Source organism: Lagopus muta, chromosome 8 (genome assembly GCF_023343835.1).
Source record: "Lagopus muta isolate bLagMut1 chromosome 8, bLagMut1 primary, whole genome shotgun sequence".
NCBI classification, from domain to species: domain Eukaryota; kingdom Metazoa; phylum Chordata; class Aves; order Galliformes; family Phasianidae; genus Lagopus; species Lagopus muta.
In genome coordinates, this window is record NC_064440.1 from 34,515,546 (window position 1) to 34,536,139 (window position 20,594).

The 20,594-nt window shown below is 42.2% G+C and overlaps 1 protein-coding gene across 9 annotated transcripts in view; it reads right to left on the minus strand.

The window, feature by feature from the left end:
• The window catches only part of AGAP1 (ArfGAP with GTPase domain, ankyrin repeat and PH domain 1), a 286,404-nt gene that overhangs the window by 54,312 nt on the left and 211,498 nt on the right, over positions 1-20,594 (minus strand). For 5 of the 9 annotated variants that reach the window (XM_048954190.1, XM_048954191.1, XM_048954186.1 and 2 more), the window contains one exon: positions 1,396-1,473. The exons of the other annotated variants lie outside the window; for them this stretch is intronic. In XM_048954190.1, coding sequence (XP_048810147.1) covers positions 1,396-1,473 — 78 coding nt within the window. The remainder of the gene's footprint in view (positions 1-1,395; positions 1,474-20,594) is intronic. 9 annotated transcript variants of the gene reach the window in all.

A 20,594-nucleotide genomic window follows, 5' to 3' on the forward strand; every position in this document is an offset into this window, starting at 1 on the left:
CAACAACATGATCAAAACAGACCGCATTTGCAACTGTTGCTTGAAGGTAATAATTTTCCATTTACGACGAGGAATAAAACAAAATTATAATTAAAAAAGCCTCCTTAACAAGCCGCCGTAAAATCCCACTTTTGTTTCCCACGTACACTTTATTTGGCAGTGAGAGCATGGCATCCAGCAGCAATCCAGCAGTAATTGTGCAAAAAAAAGGACGGTGATATAAATCACCAAAGGTTAATGATCAGGATGTGAACAGAGGGACTTGTTTACAGAAATAGCATGCAATTTAAAATTTACAAGAGATTTAATGCCACTGCTTGGCAATCACTAAAACCAACAGCCCAGAAAACAGTGACATTAAGAAAAATATTACAGTTATAATCATTCCAAAATAAGTCAATTAGTGTTAGGGCATGCGCTCGCGATTACTTGACCCATTTGGTTTGCACTTAAGTGAAGAAAAAAATATATATATCTCCCCCCTCTCCCAGCATTGGTTATGGAGAGTACTGAGTTGTGACCTATTTTGCATTCTGTATTTCTTACACCGTCCCTCTTCCATGCTGCTGGAGATGGTGGCAGAGGGTTTTTCTCCTCTCCCGGCTTCCGACTCATTCTGACCTTTGGACATTTGTAATAGTAACAAAAAAAAGAGAGGAAAAAAAGAAAAAGAAGTTTATAATTATGTTGTTCAAACGGAGGTGGTGGAGGGGGGAAGAAAAATCCAATGTGCTCTCATACAAAAGCCACGCTGGCTGTCTTCGGTGGAAAAAAAAAGAGCAACGTAAGTCAATTTGTGAACTTTGGCACCGCACGACCTTTAGAAATACAACAATATACAGAATTTACAAGCAAGAGCAGCACATGCAAATGACCCGGCACTGTCTCGCCTTTGGATTAGAGCTGCAAAGAGCATTATGGAGAACGCTTTCACAAAACAAATTAAGAGTGTTGCTTAAATGTCACGGCACACCATTGTATTAGGCTACAGATCATTACACCTGATACTAACACTTTTAAAAACTGTAATAACTTTGGAAATATTACATCGAGTGGCCACATGTAGAAAGGGGAAAAAATCAAGAAATAAATAAATAAAGGAAGAAAATGGGTTCTTGAAGTAATTTAAACATCACCACTCCACGACTAGAGGGAAAGGTCAGAATTTAAGTAAGCTGAAAGGAACATGAATGGTAAAATAAAATGGGCAAACAGAAAGATGAAAAGACCGCTGGAATGACTCTGCAAACATAAGATGAAAGCACACATGCTTTGGGCAAATTTGATTTCCATTCCTGCATTTGGTGGGAGATGCAAGGAGGACAACTTCCAGAGAAGCGGGGTAAAAAAAAGGTTAGAGAGGGGTTGTTCATCTACAACGTGTGGTTTTGTTACCTTCAGTGTTGGTGCTGCTGCTGCTGTATATATTTCGCAGGCTACCAACACGGTTTAGTTTCCAAGCTTTGCGTTTGGCTGCATCCAGAGAGCAGAAGGGGGAGAGAAAACAAAGAGAATAGAATAAAAATAAAGAAAAAGGAAAAAAAAAAATATATATGAAAAAAGGGGAGAAAAGAAACATCAAAATAGCATGTGAAGTAAAATACGAGCACAAGCCTGTTACGTGCAAAGAGCTACACACAAAGTGCACACAGGACTAAACAGCCTCTCAAATCCTCACACCGTATGGAAGGCTTCTTCTTTCTTGGGAATGACTTTTAGATCTCTAAAAGGTGACAAGATCTGGCAAGACCAGATGGACCTGCTATTGGAACAGACAAAAAGAGCAGCAGAAATAAAAAGGCACAATGTGTTTGTACAAGGGACACATAACCAGACAAAACAACTGCAGTACGGTGCCATTTAAGAGGGAGAATCAGCCAGATGAGTTGCTCCTTTACCCTGGGCCATCCCACATACAAGGAGGGAATGATGTATCTGCTAAGTGATACCTCTGCAAGCCTTCCAGTCACCTCACCTTGTAAAATCTGTTCTGCAGCATCAAAGAAGAGATCTCTGTGACCAGCAAGAACTGGATGAATATCCAGATCTCCTTCTCAGCAGCTCGCAAGGACCTTCATCACAGAGTCATCACAGACCAGTTGGGGTGGAAGGGATCTCATGGATCACGAAGCTCCAACCCCTCTGCCACATGCAGGGCCACCAACTTCCACATTTAACAGCAGCCCAGGCTGCCCAGGGCCCCATCCAACCTGGCCTTGAACACCTCCAGGGATGGACGGGGCATCCACAGCTCTCTGGGCAGCTGTTCCAGCACCTCACCACTCTCTTGGTAAAGAAGTTCTGCCCACAGACAGGGGAGAGCCTTGAGCTCAGATATGAGGCTTCTAAGAAAGACAGTGCCACTTACAGTGCTATTAATTATGATTAATTTCTCAGCCATATTTTCTCCCTCGACATTCCTCCACTCTAATTCAGCTTATTACAAAGAAACCCACGGTAGGTCTGGAATAAGACCCCATCAGCACCTCATCCTAGTAGATCACGTAACGTAGCCAGCAGCGCAAGAAAACATTGCCAGAATTTTCTTTCTAAATTTAACAGATATTTTTTAATGTCCCAAAGAACTCAGGCTGCACATCTGGTTGCCACAGACCAAGCTGCCCAAAGCCCCATCCAACCTGGCCCTGGGCATTCACAGCAATCCAGGCAGCCCAGGCCAGGGCCTCATTGCTCCCATCAAAGAAAGGCTACATTACATCTGTCTACAAATTAAGGCTCATCAAATCTAAAAATATTTTCATTATATGCATCCTTCAATATGAAAAACCTTCCGTTTTAGAAATGTTTAACAAGTCCCAGCAGGTACCAGCAACCAGAGAGGCACCATTTCCCAGCTGAAACCTTGTTTTTCCTGAAAAAGAAAAAAAAAAAAAAAGAAAAAAAAAAAGAAATTTACATATAAATAGGCAAAATCGAGGTTTGGCATGCTTAGAAAAAGAAGACTGTTTCCAGTATACAAAGACCTCCTCCTAGTCTGTTTTCATTTTTCATATTTTAATCACATGTTCAGGTATGGATATATAAGCAGGAAGTGAACTTGCAGCCTGGTTTCCCATTAACCTATTGATGAAATAATCCATTTTAATGTGTTAAGTGTCATGCCTTTTTCCTCTTTTTAAAGGAATGGACTCTTTTTTCAGTGATGCTGAGGTCCTGATACATCCCAGTGCGTCCTTTAGCACTGATTAGACTCCGGCCTGCTTCCTTGTGGTGCTCTGCTATCTCTGAGAATCCAATAATATTATCACCATTAGGGCTTGGACAGTGCCAAATGCAGCTTCTGTGGGGTGATTGATGTATGTGTGACCAGCAGGGCCTGGCCCAGCCATCCTATCCTGACTGCCTTCAGAATTACAGCCTAACTATAAATTTCTGCTGCCTACAAACAAGGCCTAAGCAGGCACTAGATGTTGTTATTTGCTTGATCTGTCATTGGCTTATATACCAGAATATTCTGTTCCATGTACATGTGTATATACAAACAAAACCGAGGAAGACAGAACTGGATTCCAATAAAGATCTATTAAAAATGCTTCATTATTTAACAGAAACAAAGCTTCGTAATTAGAAAGATCTTTATGGTAGATTGATTTGTTGAAGCATTTTTCACACAAAGGGTGGTGAAGCACTGGAACAGGTTGCCCAAAGGAGGCTGTGGATGCCCCATCCCTGCAGGCATTCAAGGCCAGGCTGGATGTGGCTCTGGGCAGCCTGGGCTGCTGGTTGGTGACCTGCACACAGCAGGGGGTTGGAACCAGATGATCATTGTGGTCTTTTTCAACCCAGGCCATTCTACGGTTCTATGATTCCATTTTCTGGAAGCCTATCTTCTTTACAAAGATACCAAGAAGCATCCCTAGTTAGAGTTCCAGAGGAACCCAAACACCTCTCTCAAATGTCAAATACCTGGAACGTAGGTGCCTATGCCCCAGAAGACACCAGGTGTCTGATTCACCTTGTCCTGAAATCGCAGCTCACGCCTGCTATGCTACACTCCTACAATCTGAATGACTAATGGATTTTAATAACGTTTTGAGAAAAATCTGATTAACATCGACACTTGCCCTGATCTCTGGCTTCACCATCGACAGCAAAACAACATCTAGCAGCAATCAAAGCGTTCCCCCATCCTGACTAGCGCGTAGGCATGAAGTGGAAGCACAGTTTCTGATCTTCACCAAGCTCATTAACTCCAGAATGCAGATCACCAAGATTAAGCTTTTACCTTTGCCAGACAAATTAATTTGCGCTTCCAAACTCTCAATCTGGACTAGCACAATAAGTCATTCTCCGTCACCCAACGATTCCGAGCTCTGCTTTTAACAACCCTGCAAAACAACACCTTAATTGTTGCAACGTCCAACTGCGCACGCCATCGCCTGGCAGCTCCTCCCAGCAGTTACCACAGGAAGAAATCACTAAGAAAAAACTGGGAAAGCTTTGACTCTTGGAGGCTGACGTGTGGTTTTATGACGAAGGCTCAAAATGATTTCTTGAGCTCTTACAGAGATGCTGCTCTCCATTTCGCCATCTGTGACTTGATGCGTCACTCGTACGGCACGCTCACACATCCAGTTTGAGTATACCAGTAAAGAGACTAGAATCAACTGCATTGATCAGTCTTATAAAATTTTGGCAAGCAAGGCTCCCTCCCCCCCCCCCCCCCTTTTTTTTTTTGGTTCTAAACAAGCTTTTCCAGCTTCTTTTGTAAAAGAAATGACCTCCACCAGTTCGTCTTTCTGTTTCACCAGCTGCAGGAATGACATAAAGCTTCCAGATCTACAACCTGGGCTTCAAAACCAGTAAAAATCTGGGTTTTCTATGAAAAGCCTCAACAAATCAAACACAACACAGGATACCTGTGGCTTAATGTGAAGAAATGCTACAGCTTGGAAACTGCTAGTGGACAGAAGGTATCTGTGCCTGTAAGAGTGCAAGGGAGCCAGGATGACCTTGCTATGACTCTGTAGGTACTGGATGGACTCAGTGTGGATGACCAGAGGCAATCCCACTCTGTTATTTGTCTTCCAGGTCCTTATCTTCACGACTGCAGTTTGTAAGGCATATACTGCAATCCACACCCACTGAAATGGAAGCTGTACAGGCTATTTAATAGCTTAACAGGCCTTTGAACATCCAAATAGCATCAAAATAGAGCTTCACAAAATGACTCTAAGCAGAAAAGACTTTAAACTAGTGGGATATGATGACGTGTTGGGTCTCCGTCCATTACAGTGAAACCTGATGATGAAATAGTGGCAACAGTTTGCCATTTCAGCTAAAGCTCTGGGATGACATCCAGCTGTACCTGGAGGCACAGGCAATCCTCCATTTGCTGACAACTCTGAGCATTTCACTTCGTGAGCTGAATTACACTTATTTAACAAACATGCTGCATGCAAAATTAGCTCGAACACGTATGTTTTAAGTGTGCACATCCGAAAGAGAGAGCTGGCATGCCAGCAGATGAAGAGAATTAGGCTTTGGAACAGCCTTTTGTTAAGATACGGAGTAACTGGGAATCAATTAAGCTTAATGACTCCCAATTACCACACATCTTCGTATTTGTTCAGGCAATAACTTTACATCTGTGACCAACCCCTTGCAGACAAAATTTCAGTGTTTGCTTTCTTTAATAGAGATGCTATTTGTACTGCGTTAATGAATCTACTTTTCCCATCTAATTTTGATTAGTTAGGTACTGCAGTAAATATGTTTACCACCCTACGATCAGACATCATTATTTCTAAAAGCACCTACTGTATTACTGATGTGTGTCTCTGACGGTCCATCTGTTTCATACCTGTACCATTTTCTAAGGATGTTCCAGATACCAGTCACCTAAACACCACATTAATCCCCTTCAAGTTGCTCAAATTAAATTATTTGTGCACACTGCTAAGTAGGAATATGCTTTTGTTCTGAGGAGACTCTGACTATCTCCAGTCTCACCCTACAAATCCTCCTCCATGGCAGTACCGAGAAACTACAGACTTGTTAATGTCACCTCTGGTCTCCACGTGACAGAGCTCTTTGTTGATTAGATAAATAGTCCTCAGATAGCTGATTAAAAAATGATGTAGCCGTTAGGTTGTGTGTCCAAGCCTTGTCAGCCATGTTGGATGTTAAAGTGTGCATGAATTACATCCCTGGAGTGTGCTGAACAGTGCTGATTAAATGAGGCACGCCACAGCCCTCAGCATCAATTATCAGAAATAATAGGATCTTTTCACCTACACTGGAGGAAGGGGGCTGGGGATGGAGTCAGCATGCCACTCATTTCTCAGAATATCTCATCATCATAAGCGCAAAATAATAACGCTGCTCATTCACCTAAGGACATTTGTTTATTTTCATTGTGTAACAATAAAGACTGAGAAGATGTATGAGGAAAAACCTTCTCCCAAAGCCTGTGCCAGGTGAACTTTTACATACAATACCCGTGTGACATCTACCTAGAAAACCAGAGGTATTTAAGTCCTGGGTAAGAGGCAAACCCGGAGGGGTATTTAAAGATAAGCTCTAGGACAATCTACATAAAGTTGCCACCACAGTGGGGGAAAGAGTCCACACTTCAGCCCTCCTCAGGCTCATTTTCAACTCATTCTGCACCACGAGTGGTGTCAATGGGCTGCAGATTGGGGACTTTCCTTTTTTTTGGTGGTCAGCAGAACAGCAATTTGCTCAACAAGATGCTGCTCTTTCGTAAGAGGGCTGAAATTACTTCACTGAGATGCAGCCCAGGAGATTCTTACGCTACTTAAACTTGTTTCTTCAACTGTGAAGGGGCCTGACACAGCCTCCTTCAGCCAGAATAGAAGCAGCAATGAGGAAAACTCCCCAAAAAGGGTTAGGAAAAAAAACAAAAAAAAAGGGTATGTGTACAAAACATAGAGAATGTTAAATAATCTCATTTTGTTTCTATACGGCCATAAGGATCAATATATATGCTGCTCTTCTATATTGACAAGTAACAGATCTGCTGTATGCAGCTCTGAGCACATCAGGCTTTTGAAGTAAAACACCTTTAAACGCTTCAGTGCTTCTCTGAGGTTTCCAAATGTTTGTCCTCTGTACTGGTGTTAACAGGACACGTTACCCTATGGACCCCAAAATGGAGCTGAAATGCAGAACGTATAACCACTGCATTATTATTCCATAAAAACAGAAGCCAAAATCTGACAGTAATCACCCATAATGCATTAAATTGGAAACCAGGATACACAGAGAAGGAAGCTGATGGGCATCAATGGAAATGACTGAAAATGCCAAGTTGAAGTAGCTCACATCCCACTAACCCACTTTAGGCCTCTCCCAAATTAAAATCCTTTCCAGCGCTCTGCTTTAAAGCCACAAAACATTCCAACAGCAATACTTCCATTCACGTTAATACTTCATCACATTTGGCTTAGCTTTTGCGTGGAACATTTGAAACCAAGGGAAAAAAATGGAAACGCATCCATGCTCCTCCTCACGGCAGGGAAGAAAGTTACTTTAATTAAACGCTTCCAAAAAATGTTTTAAATTCCTTCTCTCTCCTTTGTCTTTAATTTAACTCTGCCGCATTGCTCTACAGAAACTTCTGCAGCAGGCAAAGGGCTAACTAAACTATTCAGTGCATTTCCAATACACCATAAATATACCAGATCCAAATCGACAAAAGCAAATGTTAATTGGAAACATTTTTCTCAGTTTTTCATTATCTGAGCAGAAAATTATGGGTCTTTTATACACACACACAAAATCCTTTTCAACCACCTAGAAAAATTATCTTTTAATAAAAGCTTTAAATTATACTATCATATTTCAAAGGCAACGAACAGTTAAAGCAGCTAATCAAAGGTATAATTATTTAATGACTACTACTCATGCTATCTAACAGGGCCATAATTGCTTGGCTGTGATCACTAGACCACCAGCCTCAATACTGGAAAACAAGTACTTTGCTTGTAGCATTTGATCGACCAATTTCTGAGGTTAGTTTCTCCAATTGGGTTGACTTCACAAAGCAGGCTGACTTATTACAGGATGAGATAATCACTTTGTCACTCTGCCTCCATTTGTTTTTGTGCTAAAAATGGCAGAGGAACATAAAGCACCTGAGAGCATGCAAAAATATTACCCTGACAAAATGCTATTTGTCAAAATCATCATTGATCTGTGTCATTTTTAAGGACACGTGACAGTTTTCTGTTTATTGTCCATATTAATCCCCTGTAAGTAGTGTGGGACATGTGGGGAACACGTGCTGTCTGCAAGCAGCCTACCCTCTTTCTGCTCCTTAGACACAGCATCGACTCAGTGGGAAGAGAAAATGCTCCCCTGCCAACCCCATAGAGAACCACTGGTTTTATGGCAGGATGGATTTATTCCTGCTTCGGACCATCAGTTTCATCTATGGACAGGGAGATGAGGATCCTGTCTGGGGCTGGTGAACAAGCAGCATTTAAATCCACTAACCAAAGATGCGCTGCTCTGCACCCTTCTCCCTCTCTGACTGCATAGAAGCCCCCTTCTGTTGATAGCCCAAGCAATTACTGTCAAGAAAACAGTTACAAAACAACAGGAAGAGCTGTTTCTGCTCAAAGGAGTGATATTTTCATGGCTCATCTTGGATTTATTTCCTTCTGCGTTTAATAAGATGATCTTAACACGAAAAGGGAGACTTTCCACTATACTCACTGCTATCATAGGAAGAATGTAAGCTGTCCATAGAAACCTTTTAAGGTAAAATTAAGACAGATTAGGCATTGGAGTCATGGTGCGAGTTCCACCTTTTACCTATTCTGAAATTTAAAGCAACTGCAGAATTGAATGGAAATCTCAATGTAAACCCCTACAATTGGACAACTTGTGTCACCCGCACTGCTATGAAACAGAAGTTGGCACTATGGAAATAAAAACATGAATAAAAGACAATAAGTCTGCAATAAGGTTTCACAAGCAGACCACTCTTCTGAAAAGCAATCGTTGCTCCCATCAGTTCCTACAGGCCATGAGATACACAGCCTAGCTATTTTCTATGTATGCACCCTGTGTAAAACAGAGGCAAGACAACTTTGCTAGAGATCTAAATCTTGCTCAGCAACACAAGCAACTTCAAAGTTGTGCAAATAACACGTTAGAAACCCATGAAGGGCACCCCACCACCCAGTAAAACTAACGTGAGTCTGTGTTAGGCATTTAATAGTTCAGCACGTTACTGTGCTTCTGGTGAAACCTTCCACGTTAGCACAGGGATTCCTCACTAGAGATATTCAAGTTGGAGAGATTTATTGTGTCAAGGTCTTTCCCTACAAACTACCAGCCCATCTGTAATGATTATTTCTCTACAAACCTGAATGCCTGTGCTCAAACAGGAAGGTCACCAGCTCCCCTATTGACTGCACTGACACGAGAGACAGCTTTCAACTCACCCCCCTTCACCTGGCTTCATTTAGAAAATACAGACCCATAGATCTGGGCCCTGCCCTACAAGGAGGATGACCTGAGGGTTAATCCCATGCAAAGTTCCTCTCTCCAGCACAACCACAAAGCCTGCATCTAGGCGTGCTAGCAGGACACCTAATCATCATTTGTATTTTGGGACAAAACATACAAAATTAAATTGCTAGCTCTAAGCTCCTAGCTCAAAATCGGCAACGGGACAAAGAACCTCAGACCTTTCACAAGCAGTTCATGCACATGCCAACTTAACTTTCGGAACTGATAGTGCAACCAGTGGTTGCCACAGTGACCTACAATGGGACGCGGAGGTCTCTTTGGGCAGGTCTCTCAACCCAGGTCTGCTAGGGAGAAGGCAGCTATTAAGATTCTTCCATTTTAAACTTGCTGTGGGAACAGAAGAATTCTTCCCAGTGGAAGATTCATCATTTTGTCTCTTCTCCATGGATGGCATCTGGATTTCAAGGGTATGATGTGCAGGACACTACTGTTACTTGTACTAGATTGGGATCTTCAGATTTACAGAAAGCTGTTCATTTTAACTTAAAAGTAAAAAGATAATGAAATGGAGATGCTCCTGGTGCGGTATTATCCAACAACTGCCCAGATGCTGTTTTGAACAAATCCAGCAAGAGGAAGGTTAACTCCTGCAGCTGCTCTTGCATGCAAGTTACCACATTTCTGTAATCTGACTTATTCCTGAAGCTGTATTTGCAATTTCCCAATCCCTTGGGAGATGCTGCGGTTGGAGCTTTAAAGTCTGAGAAGAGGGTGCCATTTTGTGTTTGCATGTTTTAAACACTGCACATGTTGTCAGCGTGTACACAATGATGGCGTGACAGCACGATAAAGCAAAACCAAACGAAGAGACCCAAATGAAGAGACTCCTGTCTCAGTGGCACTGCCTTTCACCCCCAGTGCAGCAGAGTAACAACTGCATTTCGTCCAGAAAGATAAATATTAAATCCTGCATTTACATCAGATGCTGGTGTCACATGCCTCCTCACTAGCTGAAGATCTGAGTTGTTAACTACTAAATGGGTAAATGACAATGGCTGTTACTAATCGCTTATTGAATAATGAAACTGACACAACTGATAAAAGGTTTCAATCCTGGGAAAAAGTGATTTATAGTATTTCACTCTACTGGCACTGTTATTTGTATGACAAATGGTTGGACAGACACCAGTTAATCTCTGCACACCTCCAACTCTGATGTGGCAGCTTCTGCCGGAGCATCCAAATAATCAAGAACAGCTAACAATACAGCCGCGCTGTCGCGAGGGGCTGAATGCTGGCATTTTATCAAGGCTGATCCCCAAATCAATTTACGCAATGGATTTTTTTCTTTTTTTTTCTTTTTGGTGGGGGGAGGGAGCACGTGGCAAGCTTACTTGCCACGCATCATAAAAACGATAAGCCACAGCTTGCAGCTAGGCAGATAGGCCATGCTCCTGCGGCACCGAAATGAAATCATCAATACAACTAAGGCGTTAATGATTTCAGAAAGCTGTGTATAGTTTATGGATTTGCTTGATGGTAAAATCTGAACTGCAGCATCACAGGGAGCTGTCAAGACTGCTTGTTATGTTGCAGTGGAATACTGTATTGCCTGCTGGGGACAGTGAATCCCATTCCCCACTCAGGCGGGAGAGGGATGCGGCTTCTTTTGAGGCAGTATGAGACAGGGCTTTCTCCCTCTCTTGAGAAACAAATGAAGCTTTGTATTTATGAGCAGTTCATCAACAGCAGCTTGATCTCACTGGCTGTGTTAGCGACATCCTACTTCCTGCCTAAGTCAAATGTACTTCATCGAGCAAGTCTTTCAAAAGCATCAAACCTCTCCAAGTGCCGAGCTCCCATCCTTCTGTCATTTTTCAACTTTGCAACCGGAAGTTTTAACTTTTCAGTTAAAAATAAAAAAGATGCCCACTACTGTTCAACTGCAGGAGCACAGCATCACAGAATCCTTCCAGTTGGAAGGGACCTTCAGAGGTCATCCAAGTCTAGCTCCTCTGCAATGAACAGGGACATGCACAGCTAGAGCAGGTTGCCAAGGCCTGATCCAACCTCACCCTGAAATGTCCAGGGACGGGACATCCACCACAACACTAGGTAAGCTACCTGTCCCTGCTTCCATTGCCTGTGCACCTGCTTCTTGCTCTTCAGTTTGACCAGCAGGTCCCAGTTCAGCCATGCTGATTTCTTGCCTGCCTCTCCTGACTTGCTACACCTGGGGACGCAGAGGTCTTGCACTCCGAGGAAAGCTTCCTTCAAGATTTGCCAGCCTCTCCTCTCCTTCCTTGCCCGCCCATTCTGAACAGCTTGTAGTCACTGATAGCCACACTCTGATCACTGGAATCATCCTGAGAGAACACAGCCAAGAGGAGGAGAAGGGCTCCATGCAGAGCATGGGAAGCAGCTACAAATATTTTCTCCGAAAGCTGTAAAAGATTCCTAGAGAGGTGAAGTATTACAGGTTCACTATTTCAATACTTTCAATTTAAATTACATCGGTCATTTTCTAGCAATTGTAAAACTTTCAAAAAAAAAACAAAACAGTTTTATATTTATTATTATCACACAGGACTAACTCAATATATTTGTTCTTCAAAGATATTTGTGACAGCACAGCATTAAAAACTGCTCAGAGCTTGCTACCCCTTCACAACCTCCTGTGAGGCATTCAGATAACTCTGTTACTTACTCCATCACTGGAAATTATTTTCTGATTATATCACGTATCAGCTTTCTCATGGATTTGCCCAGGATCAGTACGAGATTAAATAATACACAGATTCTTCAGAATCCCTTTCTTCAGCACAGCATAGTAAGCACAGCATCCATGTTATTCTAGTTCTCTAAACCATTCTCACTGCTACAAGATCCCCTAAAATTAAATGACAATGGATTGGAGAGCATCTAAGCCAACTCTGCAACACTCCTGAGTCTACCAATCTGTTTGTGCAAATAAGTACATAAATTAAAAGCACTGTAGAAGCTTCTTAGCAGTCGCTTAACCACTGATTAGAAGTACAAATTTAAGGTAAAATTATTTCCTACAAATAGGCATTTTTGGCTTTTTCTTTCTGAATTCAAGATTTATTATCGCATTCCTTTGTCAATCATCTCAGCTAGAAGATCTTTAACGTCTCCTCCAACCCAAGTGTAAGTTCATTACACAGATACAATGCGCTGCTGATGAATTTATGAAATCCCTCTTCTGTCATCCTTAGGCATCCCGTTCTACAGATCCTCTATTCTTTCTAACACCTTTGATTTTCTGTATCAACTGACTCATATTCACTGCTGCTGCCTTCAGTATCCTTATTGCCCAGGTGGGGTGGGACTAACAATGTTGTTATTTACTCTCCATCTCCCAGGCATCCTAAGGTATTAGCATGACCCAACTGTATTCCTCTAAAGCATCAATCAGTCCTCTAAAAGAAAGCAGAGGCTCTTGACCTTCTACACAGAGTTAACATGCAGGTAATCTCTGTAATTGATAGCAACAGAAAAACCATGACACATAGCAGTACAAGATTACTGTCAAAATACTGTGCAATCAAATATAATAAAGGTTGATGGACTAGCAGATTCTTTCTTCTACTGTGCCTACGTGTATGGATACACAAGCTCAGGACTGCTTGCTTGCCCAAAACCAGGAAGGGAACCTATTCCCCAGGGACATAAACAAGGATTTAAAGTGAAATTTTCCTATATGAATCTCTCATCCTTTCCACGGTTCTGATTTCAACCCAGTCCACTCCTTCCATCCTCTTGTGGCTGGGCATCCTGTATTATTGTTCTGGAGGCTGCACAGCATTTAGCAGTCCCTTTTACTTGCAGATAAAATGTCCTCATCTCCTACCCCAAAGGTAGAAAGTGTTCATTTTGGATTTGTCAATCAAGAACTCGAGCTTCCGTGTGCTGCAGTGGTTGATGCATTAGGACAGAACTACAGCGCACTGAGAAATGAATATGTGGTAGGGGTTGTAGGAGCTGGGAAGGGACAACTTAGGGCTTTCTCTCAAGTGCCTCTTTCTTTTTGGAAGCAGTGAGAATGTTCGGGCTCTGGGGGACAGTTTATGTCCATCTTTTCTTCTTTTCTCAAAAGTATTGCAGGTTAAACTTGAGGCCTAACAACCTTGACAACGTCCCTTTACATTTTTTCGACAAGCCATTGAGTAGCATTATGACAAATGATGGGACCCAATGATATGTAACCAGAAAATCTATGCCAGCCAAAGGCTGCAGATAAAATAAAAGCCTAAAAGAAGTACTTCTGGAAGAGGGAAAGCAAGGGAAAGCAAGGGAAAGCAAGGGAAAGCAAGGGAAAGCAAGGGAAAGCAAGGGAAAGCAAGGGAAAGCAAGGGAAAGCAAGGGAAAGCAAGGGAAAGCAAGGGAAAGCAAGGGAAAGCAAGGGAAAGCAAGGGAAAGCAAGTTGTCACCCAATTAACACTGCTGGCTGGAGACATCTACAAAGGCTGCAGAAATAATGTTTACAACCTGCAATGAGTAGAAAAACATTTATTTGTTGCTGGCTAAGTATTGCCTGGTTTCCTTCACTAAATTCACCTTTCTAAGCTCAGATAGCTGCAACATTCATGTGATAAACAGCATGTTTCACCATAAAATCTGAACTGGTTGTACAAAAAAAGTTATTTACAACTGGCCATTCACAGCCTACTGACTGGCAGCCACCCAACCACAAAGTAATTATGTGTGTGACAATGATGATATTAAGCCCAAAGTAATAGGATAGCATCCAGTTTTAAGGCTAAGTAAATCATGAACTGTACTTTTATGTACAAACACGTTGGCTAAAGCATTCCAGTTGTCTGGAAATAGGCATGTTCTCTTTGGTGTTTTGTTTACCACTACAAAGTATTACCTTGGCTGAAAAGCACAAACATTTGGGACAATTTGGGATGACTACAAACCAGTCACCACCTCAATTTTTCAATAATAATTTAAAAACTACAACATCTTTTTTTTTTTTTTCCCCCTTGAAATACTACCTTGCATGACAATTGCTTTCTATGTGCACAGGCACTGAAGTCCCAAGAGGAGGAGCTCTGGAAAGAAGAAATAAGGAGGGAGCTCGGAGCCAGCTGCCAATTCTTTGTCAAATGAAGCAGAGTCAGAAATACTCCAGCCTGGTTTTGTAATCCATCACCATGAACTGCAGCACTTCCTCCCCAGATTAAAAAGACAGATTCAAAGCACTGGGGAAGGAAGTAAAAGGGAAGTCAAAGTCAAGTCAATGCCATATCAGTTAGAGATTACCAATGAGGAAGACGTGCACACAACGGTAGAAGCTGACAAGCTTTATGCCTGCTTGTGTCCAACACATCCTCCCCTGGGATGTACACTGAAAATTCAAGTCTACCAGAGAGAATCAACACGTGGCTCCCTTCCCTTTTATTTTTTAACAGATTTTTTGCACGTTTCAGCATCATGTTCAATATGAAGCCTTCCATGGATGCTGATGTTACTGTATTCATCATGATCCTGTGTATGTGATGAGATGCCTGCAAAATACTACTGAGGAACCTGTTCCATCTGATTCTCGTGGTTCCCTTCCAACTTGGGACATTCTACAACTCTACGTCATCAAGGCCAAAGATACAGAGTTTCTTCCCAGAAAAAAAGTTTATCTTTCTGAAGCTTCCATCCTTTAGCAAGCTTTAAGTAGACTAACAACCCTCTGCTGCCATGCTTGCTGTCTGTGGGGGTTATATCAAGCACAAGGTAGGGTGTATCTTGTCATATCACAACAGAAGGATGAGTTTTCCATATTCAGGCAGCAATCACAGCATTAGAGAAGATCTGGGTTTAAAGGCACCTCAAAGCCCATCCAGTTCCAGCCTCCTGCAGCAGGCAGTGGCGCCTTCCATTACGCCAAGCTGCTCAAACCCCGTGATGTGTATTGTTTCAAATCCATCTAAGCAAGCTGACTCTCTGGACTTGCAGAGCCTGACTAGCAAGCACCAAGAGGCTAGGAATCAGTTAGTCACAGCTGCATTAGGTACATGGCCGTGGTAATAACTAAACTGTTAAGTAGTGTGAGGCTTACCAGGCTCTGATAGATGTCCCTGCGACCTATGTCTCCTGATGGAGAAAGGCATGTCCTCAGTGAAGATGGACATGAATGATCCTAAAGGTCTCTTCCAACCCAAACCACTCTGTGGTTCTACAGCTAGGAGCTAATCTGACTGGGCCTTCTGTTTTATTACAGCTGGGGATCTAAAGGCTTGGTTTCATGATGGGAATCAGAACCTCGGCGAGCAGGAAGCACACAGCCCAAAGAGCCCTCTCAGCACAGGCTGGAGATGAGTGCACAGCACAGGGGTCGAGCACTCAGAAGGCACCAAACGCGTGGATTCAGAGGGCAGATTTGTCTTCTACAGGGGGAAGGAAAAAAACCAACAAGGGGAAGCATGAGCTCCTCATCTGGCACGTGGCTAATGCAGTGTTCAGCCTGCTGTGAGGTCCTCCCCCATCTCCCCAAGCCACACGTGTGTTGATGTGCAGAAGCTACTGGGTGAAGAGTCCTGGCAAAAAGCATGCTTTATTCCCTAAATTCCATATGCCATAGAAAATTCAAATAAGAGAAAAGATTTGCAGTGCTGGAACAATAAGCAGCACTTAGGATGATGTATTTTCTCATAGAGCGCTGTGTGTTTGATGCACATGTCTTTAGTGACTTCTTTTTCCTCGTCTTAATAGAAATTTGAATTAAGAAATCTGTGGCATTTTTATAGGTGAGGAATTAACGGAAGCCTCATTAGCTTCTAAGAGGAGAAAATCTAAACCATGCAGCCAGCTACTGACCCTTTCCCTCGCTTCTTTTAAAGGATGCAGATTTATCCTCATTACGGGATTAGAAACAGCGCTGGCTCTGCTTCGTAATGTCATCCTTGTAACATCTGCAGATAAACCGAATGCTCGCTAGATCAGGCACCAAAAAAGCCACGTTCCTGCAGTCTGAAGGTTAAACTGGATTAATTTAGAAAACCTGAAAATTGATACACCGTCATTTAACATGTGCTCAACATGTGTGCTCAGCAGCAACTGAAATGAAATATCTTAAACATTATCAAACGTTACATCATTACATATAAATTAGATGGAAACGGGGGAAAGCTAAAAATTGACTAGGAGTTCAGATACTCTAAATGGCTAATATGTCCATTTTTCACCTGAAGCCCTCTCCAATACCGTTTTGCTATTAAGCAAAACCTAAAGAAAGGTAATCAATTCCAACTAAAAAGCACTTATCCTGGAATGACTGTGCGTAAGGCACTTCAAACCTCTGGCTGGCTGCCAAAGCCCAGACAACAGCTATCAATGTTTCTGACTATCACAGGAGCACAAGGGGCCATGCATAATTGACTAGAAGATGGGCTAAAACTGTGCCCAATCAGTGTGTGATCAAAAACGCGTGGAATATTCAGCGCCACTTGATTACATGGAGGCACGTCCTTTCACTCTCCTCATGAAATCTCTTCAAGGTCCAGAGTACTGTAATAAGATCATTACTGTCAAGCGGTACGAATCGCAGGCAATGAGTCTTGGGATAGGAAGTCATACTTCACAAGCTCCTCTGGTCTCTCTCTCTCTTTTTTTTTTGTATTTTACTGCGTGTTGAGGCAGCAAGGCGACGAGGTGACAGATAATGATCACATCACTGTGTGGCAACTAGAAAGGCACTTTTAAGAAAGAGCACAGAGATATCAGCTTAAGAGAAACTCAAACTTTTTTTTTTTTTTTTTCTTTTTTTTTTTTTTTTCCTCTCTCTCCCCTCTCTCAAAAAATTAAATAGAATTAAACTGTGCGGCATCCTTTCATGAATTGTGATTTAATGTCATTGAATTTAATCATTTGATAGATTTTCATATTACACCAAAGCCTATTACCTCACAGACAAATGGCCAATTTTCTCCATCTCGCACTCACAAAAGAAGCCTTTATCAATTTTTTGTGTGTTGGGGGGGGTGGGAGTGGTGGAAAACGTCAATGATGAGGACTGTTGAAGTCTTCTTTTTACCTACTCCTTTCACTGGAGTTGCAGACTACATGCAATGCATAACAGCTCTCAGAAGTAACCCATCTCTATAAAGAGAAAAGTGAAGGGATTGGAAACAGTAGATCAAAGACCAGAGTATGGGAAACAAACATGCAGCAAGCTAACTAAGATCTCATGCACAGCTTGTGCATCTGCAGTACAGACTACAAAGACAGAAAGTATTTGCTCACTGAGTTTGGCAGCTAATTTAAGGCAAATATTTAATTAAAAGCTGAAGAAGCAACACAGGATTGAAGTGACTAACCAGTTGAGAGTTGGAAACACAAAGAGGTCTACGTTACCATTAAGGATGGTCTTGCAAATGCATGCCACTGACACCACAGACCATGAAAAGTGGAACTGCTCCAGTTCTATGCTTTCTAAATGGATGAGGCTGCTATGATTGCACAAAAGGGTACACCTAAAGCAAGTAAATCTTGCATCATGACTCTCCAGCTGGCATTTCACCTACCAGAACCTCACTGTCCAGCACCAATTTGTCACCTTTCCAATATGTGCCATTTGGAGCCGCCTCCTTGGGTTAAGGTGAGAATGCCACACTGCACCAGCACGAGCACCTTGGTTCAGGACTTCATATACATGGCAACCAGGAGAACAAAGTTACATCTACAATGACTTCATTTCACTTTCTGTTTTTAAATTTTTACCACAGCTTCCTAGGGCATAATCACCTCTGTTCATCCTTTGGGTATTTTAAGTTAGCTGTACGGATTCATTATGAAATCCTGTGGTCTTGCACTTTGGAAAAATGGGCAAATAACATGTAAAGTAAGCACCTAAGTAAGAGAATGGAACTTCTGTAATAGCATTAGTATCTCACAGGTACTCCTTGCCATTTTGTGAACCTTTTTCCTAACCCATGGTCTCTGTCTAAAGCTGACAGCACAGTTCTAAGGAAGATGCTCATTACCTGAACCCAGAAAGACACCAGGGTGTCACCTGTTTTCTTTCACTTATAAAGCTACTTAAAACGTCTTTCTTTTCCAAAGAAATCAAGCCACATCTCACCACAGCACTCATGCTAAGAATACACAGCATACAGCTCCTACTCAACACATAGCACGCGTACTGCACTAAGAGTGGGACTGCTTTTCATCAGTATGTATGGAAAAAAATAAGCTTTATCTTCCTCTAGATATCCAGGTGTACCAGTGTGTACACCAACCACCAACTCTTTCTGGACCTTAAGCCCAGAATCCTCTTTGCTGCTGACCACCACTGCGAGACTTCTCCTTTCAAGCGGGTAGGCGGAACACGTAGCCTCTTCCGACCCCGAGCTAGCAGCACTTTGAAAGAGAAGAAGGGATCTTTCAACTTGTTTAGCCTGCAATGAAGTAGGTTAAAACAATAGATGAGCTTCACCTCCCTTGTCTTTCACTCCTCGGCATCAACATAAATGTCTTTCAGCAGCAAACCTTTCATGTCAAATAGGCTGTGACGACTGAGGCTGAAGGTTTCCCAACAAGTGACCTTTATGCCTTGGTTGAAAGCAAGCCTCTGAAGATTCGGTTCAGATTTTATTAATTTCTGCCCTCCTGTTTCTCAGGTGTGTAGCAATTGTCCAGTACTGTATCTTCTGCAAAGCAGTGAATGAAGTTACTGACAAATAGTGTAATTACAACTGAAGAGTGCTTTGACAGTGAATAGGTGCTAACCTCTGCAGTACACTTAAGAGGAGCACGTGGCATTGCAGACAACAAATCTGGTCACATCCTGCAGGTTAAGTTGCCACGCAGACAAAGGAAGAAAACACAGTTACTCATTTTGCTGTTTTCTTTTTTTGTCATCATTTGAATGCTAAGTAAAATCTGTTTTTTCATTCAATTACTGCTTATCAGGGAAGCTTGTCCAGCTCCACATAAATGCTACTTTCCTTTACCCAACACCGCAGTCACAACGCCCTTTTTTGTACCAATCTCACTTGAAATACTGTGTTGTTTTGGAAATCTCCAGAATACTTACTTTGCAAACCCTTCCCATCACAGGCCAAGTGCTCAGCCTGCAACCTCCTCACATGGGCTGCTGGAATATCTGCACTGCAGTGATGCAAACTCTCCCCTAATGCCACACAGCACCAAAGCTTCATTTCATTTCCACGTTTCCTTATCTCAGTACCTCCAGACAAGTATCAAAACCTTTCCCTCTACTGAAATAACAGACGTTGTTCCAAAATGCCTCCATAGCTACTCGCACCGTGCAGTAAGATATAATTATTGATATCCAATGTCTAGGAACTATCTAAGTTAACAAGGATGACATGATCATCAGCAATAACTTCCATGTAGTTCTTATGTGGCACTGCCTGTTTACTTGTATAACCTCAGCAGTACGCCTAAGACCCTTTTTGCAGACTCCAAAGAGCTTTAACTTGAAGTTTCGGTGGCAGCATTACTTGAAGCAACACAATCCATCCCACAGATACGATTCCAAAGGTTACAAACTCTTTAGCAGGTGAGTAGCTCTGCCCTCGTTGCAGCTGCAGGTCAAGATATTATATTTCACATCTTCCAGAAAAAAGGGAGTGACTTTTTGTGCTGGAAAGGTTTCTGAACACGCTGTCCTCTGACAGTGGCAGAAGGTTTCTTCCACACCATAAAAAGCCCCACCGTTAAAAAAAGAACAAGTAAAAACAAATTCCTTCATCACGGTGCCTAACTCAATGGATTACAAAGAAGCATCAGCATTAACAACGTCACGTCCAGCTGTCAAATGAAAGAGCTACTCTCCCACCAACACCACAGCTCATTGCTTTCATCTGTTCCATGCAGAGGTGCTCCTGAACTTCTTAACTAACACTTCTGTATACATTTCAACATACAATACCAGCAGGTAAATCATGGGGAAGTGGGAGGGATTTCACTAAGGAAAGCTTAGGGTGAGAAGCTGCAGGTAAGATGCAGTTTTTTTTCATGCATCATATACTACACAGCCAGTTAACTGCTATATTGCTTTCAATTTATACAAAACGTCCATTTCTTTCAGCTATTATACAGTTTCCAGAGACAAACACCAAGAGCAGCGTTTCTGTATTTTGCTT